Genomic DNA, 14,637 nt, shown 5'->3' with positions numbered 1-14,637 from the left:
AAGGAAAATTCTAATCTCACTTCAGATGTTGTTCCACCTGGGTAGCTTTTAACCTATTTTTATTAGTGGGCAGAACCAGGATCTTTCTCTTCTAGTAAAAAAGACCAGGATGGACTGGGAGACTTTGTTCACTCCAGATTTAGTTAATCTGGCAAAGCAGCTCTCTTACACCCTAGATGAGTCACATAAAAGGAAGACTGCTAAAGTTTTTAATCTTCAACTCCAGAAATGGAGGCCCCTAAATAAAAACAAAACCCTCCTAGTTTCTGCTATTATTTCAAAAAGCCAGGATATCAGAAAAGAGATTGTTACCAATTTAAGCACTTGAAGTGCCTTCAGCCTTCTAACTTGTCTATCCAACATCCTCCCAATTCTCAGTGACAGGATGCAAAGGAACTATAAGGGCTATTCCCAATCCCTCCCTCTTAATTATCTTGCAGAACATTTCTCCAGATTAAGGATAAATCTTTTCCAGCCCTGACACCAGAGCCACACTCTTGGTGCTCAACCCCACTACAATAAAACAGTCTCTACCTTGGAGCACTAAGACAGTTCAAATAGTAGGGATCACTAATGAACCTCCAGAGGTTCCTGTCTCTGAACCTATTCTCTTTTGTTTAGGTCCTTTGAGAGATACACACCCTTTCTCCTTAGTTCCTCCACCCCTATCCATTTCTTTGGCCGAGACTTCTTAGAAAAGTACAGTATCATGCTGGAATTTTTCTCTCCCAGAAGGAAGAAATAATTCTACAATTTGACAGTAGTCATCAAAGCAGTCAAGCAGGTGAATTAAATGACCTTTTGACATCATTTATTTGCTCTGTCTCTGATGGTACTACAGCTGATTCTGGAAACATTGATCATTTGTCCCTATTGGGTCAGCTACTACCCTCCTTATGGGCAAAATCTCCAACTGATATTCGTAAAATTCGCAGGGTACCTCCCATCAAGATCCAAATACCTCCCCCTCAACCCCCGCCAACTTCGTCCCAGAATTAATCAACACCCCATAAGTAAAAACGGCCTTCAAGGTAAAAAGCCCATAATAGAAGATAGCAAGGCTCAAGGCCTCATTAAGCCTTGTACCTGTAATCCTCTGATTTTACCAGTAAGAAAACCTAATGACTAAGGGTGGAAGTTTGTCCAGGACCTCTGAGCAATAAACAAGACTATTATCCCTCAACACCCTGTTATTCCTAACTTTCATACACTACTAATATCCATTTCCAGCAGAAGCAAACTCTTTAATTGATTTATGCTGTGCATTCTAACCAATACCTTTTTGCCTTCATTTGGGAAGAAAAACAATTCACCTGGACAGTAATGCCTGAGGGTTTTACTGAGAGTCCTTATTTCTCACAAATCTGAAGGCCGTTCTGGATGATATAAAGTTCCTTAGGGCTTCTACTTTGTTGCAATATGTGGATGATTTCCTTCTTTGCTCTCCTTCTCAAGCCTCCAAACAGGAAAACAGCATCCACTTGCTAAATCTTTTAGCCTTAAAGGGACATAAGGTTGCCAAGGAAAAATCGCAGTTTTCCCAAACCCAGGTTTGATATTTAGGGCATCTGATACCAGAAAAAGGGCTATTCCTGGATCCAGAAGGCTTCATGATGTCCTAAGTTTCTGAAAATCCAAAATTAAGCACCAACTGCAAGGTTCTCTCAGTCTGGTTGGATATTGCTGAAACTGGATTCCAAATTTCTCTCTTATGGTCAAATCTCTGTATCTTTTACTAAAGAGCAACCTCAACCCAATTTTATGGGAAGAACCAGACAAAACAGCTCTTAAGGCCTTAAGGGAGAATCTGATGAACCCACACATCCTTGGGGATCCAATGATCAGATTCCTTTTTCCATTTTTATATATGAAAAGGAAGGTAATGCCTTTGGGGTACTCAGCCCAAAACATGCGGACCACCATTGATCCACAGGGTATTACAGCAGCAACTGGACCCTGTGGCACAGGGACACTCCCTCCCCCCCAACACACCCCCCCCCCCTTGCCTTAGAGCCATTACCGTCACTTCCTTTTTGGTTAAGGCCATCAAAAAGGTCGTGGTGGGATCCTTTTTAACCATTTTTGTATCTCCTGCAGTGGAAGCCCTTCTGAATTCTCACCACACTTAACATTTCTCAGTCAGCCGCCTCAACTCCTAAGAAGTCCTTTTGTTAACTTCCTCACATAACTCTTTTAAGTTGTAATAACCTTAATCCTGCTACTCCTCTGTCCTCCATCACCAGTGAAGTCCCTCACAGCTGCTTAACACTGATGGATCACCTCCTGATGCCTCGCGATGATCTGCAAGAAAATCTTTTGGGTCATGCTGACTTCTCATGGTTTGCTGATGGCTCTTATTTAAAAGGTGATCATGGTAAATATTGTGCTGAGTATGCTATTGGATCTCCTTTTGATGTTGTTGAGGCAGCATCTTTACCTATGGCTACTTCAGCCCAAAAGGGTTGTACTTTAGCCAAGTACAAAACTGCCAATATTTATACTGATAGTAGATGTGCTTTTGGAGAAGCTTGTGATTTTGGAATGTTGTGGAAGCAACATGGCTTCCTAACTTCCAGTAGAAATAAAGTTTAAAATGGCCCCTATGTTCAGGAATTATTGAATGTAATACTTTTATCTGCCACTTAAGCTATTATTAAAATTCCAAGGCATTCTAAAATTGACTCCCTGGAAGCTAAGGGAAATTACCTTGCTGACAGTTCCACAGGGAATACTGCCTTTAAAGGAACCAATAGCAGTCAAACTTCTGTCATGGTCCAAAGAGATATTTCCCCAAATGATAACTCAAAAAAAACCTGGCCGGAGAAGCCCAAAAATTGGCCTCAGAAAACAAAAAACAAGATTGGAAATTCAACAACTCTTGGTTTGATAAAAAGTGAAATCTCTGGTTCAGATCAAATAACAACTCAGTCCTACTGGAGACTCTAAAATTCCTACTCCTAACGAACTGTACATGCATTAAACCACTGGTCTACTGACAAAATTACAACTTTCATGAGTCAATACTGGTGGGGAAACATGAACAAAGCTGCAAATAGTGCCTACCTCATTTGTCCCACTAGTCCAAAGGACAACCCAGGGAAGCCTGTTCTTATTGCTCCCAAACATTTTAAACTGCCTAATGGACCACTCAAAGCCTGGCAATTGGATTTCATACAACTTACTCCATCTCAGGGATATAAATGTTTTGGTCATGGTCTGAATGTTTTCCCACTGGACTGTAGCCTTCCCTTGCAGACAGGCTACTGTCTCTTCTGTGGCTAAAATCTTTTTGGAAAATATTATACCTACCTGGGGAAATCCTCTCAAACTTCATAATGATCGAGGGACCAATTTTACTGGTCAGATGTTTTGATGTCTATGCTGTTTGGCCAGTTTTACAACACTTTCACTACGCTTAGCACCTTCAATCCTCTGATTTAGTCAAATGCACTAACAACATTATTAAAACTCAATTGGCAAAATTTGTATGGGCCCTCCAAATATGTTGGCCAAAAGCATTGCCATTGATCCTTCTAAATCTTATATCCATCCCTTTTGGGAACTCAAACACTCACCCTTTAAGATAGTCACAGGACACTCAATGCACTTGGCTCATACCTCTTTTGCCCCACAACTGACAAAACGAGAAATACTTCAACATTGCAAAGACCTAATTGCTTCTATTAAAAATAACCATGTTTTGGTAGAGCAATGTTTTCACAGTGCACTCTCAGGAGACGAAGACCTTAAGCACCCTTGCAACCTGGAGATTTCATCTACTGGAAAAGACACCTCCAGAAGGACTCTCTTTAACCTCACTGCAAAGGCCCCTATCAGGTACTACTAACCAACCCTTGTGCCATCAAACTCCAGGGAACAGATTCTTGGATTCACATGACACATGTAAAGAAAGCACCATACCCTAAGTGGACCTGCACAACATCTGGTGACCTGAAAGTAAACAGTTCCCAGAATTGAAGCAAACAAATCTGATGAGACAGTTTTCACAAGATATCTAGAACAGGCTTGTCAGAAGTTTGTCAGCCAAACCTTTGATGATGAAATAACACTTCATGTGATCTCCAATGTCTATGATCTTGATGATATATGGACTTTAGATAAAAAATGCCTCAGAGTTGTCCCTCCTATGCTTCCTTATTACTCAAATGTGACCTCAGCAGGTTTCCAATATGTGCACTTTCCTTCCATTGTGGGACACTACACCCAGGAAAGGTCCCTTCTGGCACTGAGGGACAAAAAGCCACCGAAACCAGAAAACCTGACTCTTAATCAGCGATGCTTTCAGAGAAAGATCATGATCAAAGGGAGGAAATGTAAAAATTAATAAACAAAAACCACAATGAAAATAGTCAAGAGGCCAGAAGGGGAAGCTCTCACACCCTATGACAACAGCAGAGCCCAACAGGAAGACTTTCTTTTCTTGCCTGGCAAGACTTCAGCCAATGAGAGATTGCCACAACTCAGCCAATGAAAAGCCACAATACTTCGAACTCTCAATTCCTTCAATGGACTCTATGTAGTATAGCCCACCCAACTGCCTTTTCTCTTCCTTGCTGTAAGAGGTACTTGTGTGTGGCTTGTCATGGTTGCAGACCCCAAATTGTAAATCTTTGTTGATCCCAAATAAACCCATTTTTGCTGGAGAAATAACTGGCCATTTATGTGATTTAGGTCAACACTGTTAATAAAAGGGGAAAATGTGTACCAAAAAAATGTGTGCAAAGTATATGGGAACTCTGTACTATCTTTGTAATTTTTCTGTATATCTAAAACTGTTCTAAAAAATAAAGTCAACTTAAAAGAAAGAATAAGTACAATACAGTTTGTCCAGAAAAGATGGAAAGACCCAGAGCTGAGGCAGTTTCCCTGGTCCCTGAAATCTCACTCGCATAGCCTGTGAGACCCTTAACTTAATACACAGACTCTGAAACCAGACTGCCTGGATTTGAATTCTGGGCTTTACCACTTACTAGCTAGGTAAACTTGGGCAAATTACTTAACCTCTTTGTGAACCTCATCTCTTAAAAAGAATGATAGCTCCTACTTTTTGTAATGTTATAATAAGGATGAAATGAGTTTAATATGTATGAAGTGCTTAAATGAGTGGTGGCACATAGTAAGTTCTATATAAATACTTTGTAAACTTAAAAAAAAAATGATGACTAAAAGTTCATTTAGTGATTAACTGTAATCAGGCAAGGTAGGGAGATGTGGGTTTGCTGCTGGTTACCATGGATATGTCAGAACCTTGACAGCCATTGTGAGGACATCGCCTTACCCTTTACAAGGGGGCAACTGAGCTCAGTTACTCTGGCAAGAAGGCTAGAGAGCACAATACACTTTTCTGTTACTCTACCCATCTTAGGTCTTTCACCCAAAAAGAACCAACTTCTACTCAGATACATAATTAACCACCTCAAGGTAAGCAAAATATATCATTATCTCCATTCTATAGATAAGAAATCTGAAAATGGTAGGTTTAATTTAGGTGATTTCATTCCAGAGTGCCCAGGAGAGGCGCTAGAAATGAAGGACCTGGTAATCCCTAGTCCAATTATTTTCCTTCTCAGTTATCCCACTTATCCTTCTTTAAGATATGTTCTTAAGGAAGAATTTGTGTGATGCCAGTTTGATCTTTCTTAGTGGTACTAACAAATACAGACTGCCTCAGATCAAGTTAGGAAGCTCTGACAATTATCAGGAAACAGACATGAAGCTGCTACTTCTCATCTCAAAGGGAGGTGGCTATCATGGAACCCAGACAATCAGACTCCAGTGTTTCAGGCTCTAGGTCTTATCAGCTTCATGAGCAAAGCTGGAGCAAGGCTGGTTTGATCACAGGCCACATATAAGGTTTCCCTTTCATCTGGCATAAGCCAGAGCTATCCTCCAGAAGGTCCTTATGGGAATCTGAATGATTTTCTAGGGAATGAACTATGCTCTAAGAAATGCTATGAAATGTGAGTCCCTATTTGGAGATGGCAATTCTCTAAAACAGTGGGTGACTCTGTAGAACCCTGCTAAGTTATCCATTGATAAGTGGGCACATACACCATGCTCATCAGATAGCTAAGCAAAGCCCATCTGAGTATCAGCCTAAGTACTTTGTAAACCCAACCAGAGCTTCCCCCAGCTCTGGACCTCAACATAATTAGTCATTAGGAAAATATGAATCAAAACCACAATTAGATACCACTTCACATCCACTAGTATGGCTATAAAAAAATACAACAACGAGAGTTGGAGAGGATGTAGAGAAATTGGAATCATCCTGCAATTCTGGTAGGAATGTAAAATGTAGAAACAATCTGGCACTTCCTAAAGGTTAAACATAGAATTATCAAATGACCCAGCAGTTACACTCCTAGGTATATACCCAAGAGAACTGAAAACATATGTCCACACAAAACTTATACACACATGCACATAGCAGGATTATTCATGAGTCAAAAAGTAGAAACAATCCAAATGTCCATCAACTGATGAGTGGATAAACAAAAGGTGGTATATCCATACAATGGAATATTATTCAGCCATAAAAAGGAATGAAATACTAATACAGGCTACAACATGGATTAATCGTGAAGTGATTGTCTACATTACCCTTTCTACTTAGGCAGTCACTTCCAAATATGGCTGTACTTTGATATCACCTGGGGAGCTTATGCTACTCCCTGAGAATCTTTGAGAGTAGGGTACCTGGACTGTTGTTCGAAATCAATTAGAGTAGATGATCTCTAAAATCCCTTATAGCACTTGGAATTGTATGAAATCTATGATAGTGGGTCACCAACACCCACATTTTTGAAGCAGAGGCAGTAAGAGAACCAAGCCCAATGAATAGTTGTTACTTAGAACAGATCTTCCAATAGGTCCTTCTTTTTTTTTTTTATGGAATCTAAAAAAATGGTACTGATGAACCCACTGACAGGGCAAGAATAAAGATGCAGATGTAGAGAACGGACTTGAGGACATGGGGTGGGGGGCGAAGGGGAAGCTGGGACAAAGTGAGAGAGTACCAATAGGTCCTTCTTGAAACCTAAGCTGGTTCTTCTCTAAGACAGCTCTCCACCCCACCCTCACCTCCAAGGTTGCATGAAGATATTCAAAACAGGAATGAACTATGGCTGAAGGGGTGCCATTATGCCTGTGTGGGTTGCTTTAATAAGAAATCACCCCATTTTGCCACTAGAGTTGATGATAACCAGTCCCTCCCTCTATGACAAGGACAAGGTTGGGTAGAATGAAATAATGGACTTCTGACAGTCCCAGGCTTTCTGTTTATCAGTACCTGTGTACTTATAAGCTGATTTAAGTTCAGAGCTAATAACGGGGCTGATTTCTTGTTTACTTGTTTCCCTTAATATTAAAGAACTAAGCTGAATCATGCTCCGGCTACTGACCGGCTGCTGTTCTCGTCTAAAGGCAACTGAAGAGCCACGAAGGTAATACTATAATTATTTCTCTAGACCTGTTCCACCATTTCCTCCAATGTACCTGCCCATGGTCCCTCAAAGGACAAATCTTTATGATATATATCATTAGGGGAGGTGACTAAGTAGTATCTACAAGATGAGGGGAAGGGTTGGGGAGAGGATGACCAATTCTACAAGGCAAGTGAACCAGGGAAGAAAAGCATCCTTGGAGGCTTTAGAGAGGGGTTCCCACACCACCTTCTACCACCCGGCTGTCCCTTTTATGACTGCATTGGGACCACTGCAGGCAGAGCCCCAAACACCAAGGAAGAGTATAATCTTTCTTTAGCCTAAGAACTAACAGTACTTTTAAAGCTTTGGCTCATTTTCCTTTTCCGTTTCTAGGTATGCAACCGTCGCCATAGTGGGACTGGACAGCTCAGGCAAGACTCTTCTTGCGGAGGCATTCCAGAGATGTAAGGAACTGAGAGCATTAGATACTGGTTTAGGTCTCCCATGGGTCCCGGTGACCAATGAAATAATCATTCCTTCCTAGCCTTATTTCATGACCCTCAAGTTTCCTCTTTTGAAGGTAAACACTTCCCAACACAGAGACACACAGACACAGATACAGACACACACACTCCTCTCCTCGGGTATTATCAGCCTGTTTATGTAATGTCTGTCATCTGCTCCCTTTACAAGATATCCTAATTGAAGTTCTTCTCACAGTGTCAGGATGAATGAACTCAGACTATGTAAAGCACTGCAGTTGATTAGGAAGGCTGGCATGTTTGAAAGTGTCTGGTTCAGAGCTCAATTAAAGTGGAATTTGGTCTAGATAAGAGAGACAAGTGTGGGATGATGAAGTTCATTCAATAACTCTTTGTGACAGCTCATATAGAGGGTTGGAGCTTAAGAAACGGTGTCAGTTCAGAGACATGCTAGTTTAATACCAAGTCTCCAGATTACTACCGTGACATTTCAAGAAGCCATTACACAGAATTGCAGGGAGCTACTTTTCCAGTTGCGAAGCCCCAGCTAACGAAGCCAATCAATCAAAGAGCCCGGCACAGTGGCTGGCATAGGATGCCCTCCACTGATTTTTATTAAATAAAACATGGATTATGATGAGGTGGTTGTTTATATAACCTGGCAGCAATCTACAAAGTAGAGGAAAGGGCCAACGTGACTCCTGTCTCTGGCTGCCTTGAAGCCAGCATCAATGTCTTTGAAATACAGCAAACAGCCTGCTGGCTGATCTTGCCGTCTGTGGTTGTCTCCCCAGTATTCAGTCCACACAGCTGCCCGAAGGACTTAATGCAAACATCTGATCATGGCCCTTTCCTGCTTGAAACCACTCAGTGCCTCCCAGTTGCTGTCCAAATAAAAGTTAAATTGCTTATCCACACACTATGAAGGCCCTCCATGATTTGGTCCCTGATTTCTCCTCCAGCTTCGTTTTCCATGCTCTCCACATAGGCCCCCTGATGCAGCCAAAACAAATGACTTGCCATTCATCTGCACCACGCCATTCTAGTTCACATGCCCACGCTTTCTGTATATGCTCTCCTGCTACCTAGCATTTCATCCCCTCCATCATCTACCTGCTTCACAAAATGCCTGAAGACACAGCCTAAGCTTGACCTCAGGAAAGTCATCCCTAATGCCCAGTGCCTCCTTCCTCAGCTCCCACTCTGTTCTGTGCCTCCCTTGATCACGCACTTATCACAACATCATTGCACAACTGCAAGTCCATCCCCTATACTGTGAGCCCTTGAGGAAAAATGATGGATCCTTTCAGCTCTGAATCTTCAATCTCTGTACTTTTAGTACCTTCAGGTAGGTACTCATTCATTTATGGAATGAATATTCTCCCCCATTCTATCATTCTCCTCAGGCTACATGTTGCCTCTTTCCAACTTTTCCCTCTCTCCCCCTCCCCCCACCCTTGGAGTGGCAGCCCCAAGCATATTTTAGCCAGTGGTTCAGCCTGGTATCTCACCTTATAGGCAGCAAACTTGACTCTGCCTCTCCTAATTCTCTGAGTGGCAGACATGGTAAAAAGGTAAGCAGCAGCAAGAAAATCAAGGAGCCAGGATCAATCACAAGATTACTGATAAAAGTGGGGATAATTTTTAGAACCCAACTCAGCTCCACCCCTAGATTCCCATCCAGTCTGGGTGGGGCCTGGGAATCTATATTTGAAGAACTCCCCAGGCCTTTCTAATGGCTAGTAAGCTTTGGGAAGCACTCATCTGTAATTAGCCCTACGGTATTTTGCCTATGAGAAGAGTCTGCTTTCCATTCTAATTCCTAGAGGACAGAGCCTGGAGTCTATTTAATTTGTTACTGTATAACTTGCCTTGTGTTTGGTGAGTAACTTGGGGCTGATTCATAAACCAATAGGTTTATGGCTGTGACTTCACAGAGAAGTTTTTAAAAAGTGCCACTGATGTCACATTCTTAAGAATATCTCAGGCCACCCCTGCCCATGCAGGACTGCCAGAGTCAATCTAGTAGGTTCCTCTGTACCCAAAATGCAATAGCTTGCCCCTCCCCCCCAACTCCTGCAAATGTTTATGACAGGTAACAGCCTAGGGAAGAAGTTCCAATCTACAAGTAGTAACTTGTGTGAACATTTGAAGACACCAGCTATAAAACATTTCGGGACATAGGCCATTATTATCAACATCATTCACTATAACTGTTTTGTCTGCCATGGTCATTCGGGGCAAGGAACCCAAGCATGAGCACAGGTAAGTGCTGTCAGTTCAAAGAACTGGAATGTGTCTACAGACTGTCATGCTGAACCACATTTCTCTGGGGGCTAAGTGAAGGGTGGAATGCCCTGTGGGATCGTATGGTCTGGTCATAGCCTTGAAAGGGCGAACGTATCTGAGTTTGGCATGGCTTCTCAGAGGAGACATTAAGAGGATTTCATACTCTCATCCACAGTAACCGGTATGATCAACATTTACTGAATACCTACTGTGTCTAAGGAGATGCAGAGCCCCTCCCTCACAGAGTTTATATCTTAGCTGGGGAGACAGGACATGCACAGAATGAGGGGAAGGACCAGTTTAACAGATCATGTGCTCAACAAGAGAAAAGGGAGAGCTGGGCCAGTCAGAGAGGCTTCCTAAAGAAAGTGGTGTTTGAGCTGGGCCTTGAAGAAAGGATGTTCATTCATTCATCAGATTCATTCAACACATATTTATTGAGCACCTGTGTACCAGCTTCTGTGCTCAGCATGGTGAATATAACAGTAAATAAAACTGAAGGGGTTCCTATCCTGTCGCAGTTTATAACCCAGATAAATAAATCATAGAATCTATAACACTGTAATATGTGCTGTGATAGTGGTAAGCGCAGGAGAAAGGCACCTTATCTGTACTGGGGGATGGTGGTGTGAGAGAAAACTTTCTAGAAGAAACAAGATCTAAATTGATATTAGAAAAACAAAATAGGTGTTAATCAAGCAGAGGGTAGTGGAAGAGTGTTCTAACCAGCAGGAATAGCATCTTATGAAGGCTCAAGGCAAGAGAGAGCAAGACCTTCATGCGGAGTTGGGGGTGGAGAGGCAAACGAGTCAAGAAGCATAGGAAGAGATTGGGTACGAGGGACCCTGGACACCAGTCAGGGAAGCGATGGATCTGACAGGTTAGGAAGGAAAGGAGTCTGTATTCTATCTTCGGTGCAGTGGGTACTCACAGAAGGTTACTGAGCCAGGAGAGGGTGGCATGAACAAAGTGCCAGTTTAGGAGGACGGATTGGTGAGTGTGAGCAGGATGGCAGGATACCTCCGTAGGATTCCTCAGGGCAGGCTCTAGTCAAGGTTCAGATCATCGTTTAACAAATTCTTTCATCTAACTATAGTCCCCTGTTTTCTTCTCGCTTCTTTCTTCCCCTATGCATAGTCCTCCCCAGTAGGACAGACAGTTCTGTGAAACCTGAAATGACCACACTCCTGCTGGATAATTATGAAGTTTCCATCTACGACCTGAATGGAGACAGGAAGAGCCAAGGAATCTGGCCCAACTACTATGCTCGGACACATGGGCTGGTTTTTGTTCTGGATTCCAGTAACTTAAGGCGCATTCAGGAAGCGAGGGTCATCTTAACCCGCCTGCTGTCTGATAGAAGAGTTTCAGGGAAACCCATTCTACTGTAAGAGTCTGCTTTTGTGTCCAATTTCCCCTTCCCATCTTATGCCTTTAGAAGAGAAGTAGACAGAGAAAGGGCTAGGTGGTCCCTTTGTCACATCCAGTTAGAGCTCCTCTCCTCTTTGAGTGGCGCAAAGGGGCCCCCCTCTCCTCTGGGGCCTGTTTTTAAGAGCTACTTTCTACCAGGCACTGCCATGGGGGAACCTGTTATCTAACTGTGCAAAGGTAATTTTGAAGGCAAGCATTAAAGGGAAATGGAGAGTAATATCTGGATCTTCCAACACTGCCCCCCCCCCCAACCCATCCCTCAACTCTTCCTGAAGACTGCCTTCCTACATTTGCTTCTTTATTCTGGCTTCAGTCTCTGACCCTGAGACGAGGGTAGAAAACCCCTATTTTGTATATTCAGTGCCATTGGCCTCCTCCCTTGACAGTTACGTAACTCTTATTCCAGGGTAATAATTCAGGTGGCCTGTCCATTCTCACCTCTCTCCCACTCCCTTTTAGCCTTTTTTGTTGCTGGTTAGCACCCCCATCTCAAACATGAACAGAGTTCGGGGGAGGATGTAAAAGCTCCAAATCTGTTCCTATCCCAGTTGGCAATTCTAATTAAAGTTTGATTGTGTCGTGTGGAAGTGAGACGGGAGACCTGGGGATTATCTCAGGTTCAAATTACTTGTGCTATTCTCTCCTTCATTGAGAGCTGGCTAGAAAAATGTCTGGCTCACCTCACTGGGGATGGCTTAAAAGCTGGTCCCTGCATATATAGCAGCTGTACCAGAATTGGTTGCCCCCCCCTTCCCTTCTTTTCTTGCCCTTGGCCTCTATCTTAGTTTCACTCTTCCTCTCTCCTTCCCTCCCTCTCTCCAATGCCTGGCTTTAGCCTGGCCAACAAGCAAGACAAGAAAGATGCCCTGCTACCTTGTGATATTGTTAAATATCTGCTGCTGGAAAAGCTAATGAGCAAGAGCAAGTCCATGTGCCGAGTGGTAAGTGTCCAGCCCTCCCCTCCCTTGTCCTCTCAAACAAGGCTGATGCCTCCCTTGGCCCAGTCCGTGATCAGCCTCCTATGCTGGGTATCAGGCAAGGCCTCTCCCTGCCAGGCAACAGCTACAGTGATGATTTCTGACTCAACAGCGATAATAAACATCACGCTTTTATAACACATTCACATCTGTTTTCTCATTAGGCCTGCAAAATAGCTCTTTAAAGTTGGAAGTTTCAATAGCCTCATTTTATGGTTAAGAAAGCAAAGGCTCAGAGACTCTTGAGTGACCTGTCCGAGGTCACACATTCAAGATGTTACACTTGATTAAAGGATCTTAGCTTTTGTACCTCTCATTTACCTTCTCAGGAGTGAATGCTGAATGTCTCCTAGGAAGTATTAAGAGCTTTGTCAAGCACAGCAGAACTTATGTGTAGCTGAGCTCTTTGGCTGGGGGTGACTGGGACTGTGAACCCCAGGGGTCCCAGCCTCCTGAGCTGAAGCCTACTCTTCTTTTTGTCACAGGAACCCTGTTCAGCCATCAAAAACCTCCAAAGAGGGAACCAACAGCCTATAATTGAAGGCCTGCGCTGGCTGTTATCTGCCATTGGGGATACATATGAAGAGCTGTGTACTCCCCAAGAGCCACCCGCATCGAGAATCCCAGCCTCTAAGGGCACCAGAGGCTTTGGGGAAAGATGCTCATCAGACAGGTACTGAGCTGCCTCTATTAGGTGAACTGATAAGAACATGCAAAAGTCAATCTTCAAAAATAAGCAAGGAGTTCTGGGAGGGGATGGATTCTGTGCAGTGCTGAGTAAGTCTCTCAAGATGAGTTGGCCCAAATGGGGCAAGGGCAGTGACCACAAACATCCCAACATTGTTAGGTACACCCTCCCCTCGGCACAATTGGAGTGGTCACGTCAGTGGGATGAGTTAAGCCATCAGTATCAGAGCATCTCCAAAACAGGGCTTCAACTTCCTGGTTTGTCACATAGAGGAGAAAAGGAGAAAAAGCCCCTTAAGAAGCTTATTGGCAATATTCTATGGATGAATGTCCTGGAGGTACCCCACATTCTCTGCTTCCTGTTCCCCGATGATCCCAATGATAAGGAAAGATGGGAGGGAACAGGAATATGGAAAAGAAGAAGAAAAAGAACAACAGGAGGTGATCAAGATTTTGAGGAATGAAGGGATTAAATGTTCTGTTGTTCTGTTGTCCCTTTAATTTTCCAAAGACATATGGCAGGGATGGAGTGATAGCTGGATTTGATAAAGGAGCTTGCATCTGTTTTCACTATGGCTTTGTCCTTTCTATCTTCCCCAGCGTTGCTACCAGGATGCAAATGTCCAAAGAAAAAGGACAGCATCTAGAACAACAGTCAATGGCACCTAGGCCTCTAAAGTCAATCCTATACGTAAGTGGCTGATTAAATGTTATTGCCCCAGGGACTCATCCGTGAGCTCTCCGGCACCAACTGACTTTTTTTCCTTCATCTTCCTGCTCTACAGAAAGGAGATATAAGAACAAGACCTAAAAAGAACTTATCAGTAACATTTGCTTTAGACGAACCCATGGAGAAGGGTGAATGTTCTCGGGGGCGATGGTGCATGTAACACCACTAAGCTTCGCTACAATCAGAAAGATGACTTTCGGCCCCCAGCTCCATATGCCAAGGGCAATCTTTTTGAAGGTAATCCTGGATCAGTGGTTAGCAGAGAAGAAAAGATATAAAGGCCTTCCCTCACAATTTATGAAACGGTATTCCTATTTGAGTCCAAAACTCTTTTCTCTTACTATGGTTGGTGGTCAGGAGAAAGAAAAGTAGATGAAGTGCTTGGGGATCACCATCTGGCAGCCCAGTATGATGCCCCAAGACCTTTGTTTGGATGGCTATCGGGTTATCTTTAAGGTTATGATTTCCAGTGGTGGAAGTACACATTGGTACAACCTTTAGGGAGAGTAGTTTAGTTGTCTGTCTCCCTTCTACTCTCCCCTCCTCTCTCTCAATAGATAGATATCGAGAACTTTAAAATTGTGGAAACCCTA

The 14,637-nt window shown here is 43.1% G+C and overlaps 1 protein-coding gene across 1 annotated transcript; it reads left to right on the top strand.

The window, feature by feature from the left end:
- Window positions 1–7,407: 7,407 nt before the first annotated feature.
- ARL13A (ADP ribosylation factor like GTPase 13A) lies at window positions 7,408–14,204 on the top strand. Its single transcript, XM_057719402.1, has 7 exons — window positions 7,408–7,466; window positions 7,842–7,912; window positions 11,357–11,606; window positions 12,486–12,591; window positions 13,113–13,300; window positions 13,915–14,005; window positions 14,100–14,204. The coding sequence occupies exons 1-7, from the start codon at window positions 7,408–7,410 to the stop codon at window positions 14,202–14,204; spliced, it is 870 nt and encodes a 289-aa protein (XP_057575385.1).
- The last annotated feature ends 433 nt before the right edge of the window (window positions 14,205–14,637 follow it).

The sequence above is a fragment of the Hippopotamus amphibius genome, chromosome X (genome assembly GCF_030028045.1).
Source record: "Hippopotamus amphibius kiboko isolate mHipAmp2 chromosome X, mHipAmp2.hap2, whole genome shotgun sequence".
Lineage (NCBI taxonomy): Eukaryota > Metazoa > Chordata > Mammalia > Artiodactyla > Hippopotamidae > Hippopotamus > Hippopotamus amphibius.
Note: the sequence above shows the minus strand (reverse complement) of the source record. Positions and strands in the feature narration are given on the sequence as shown.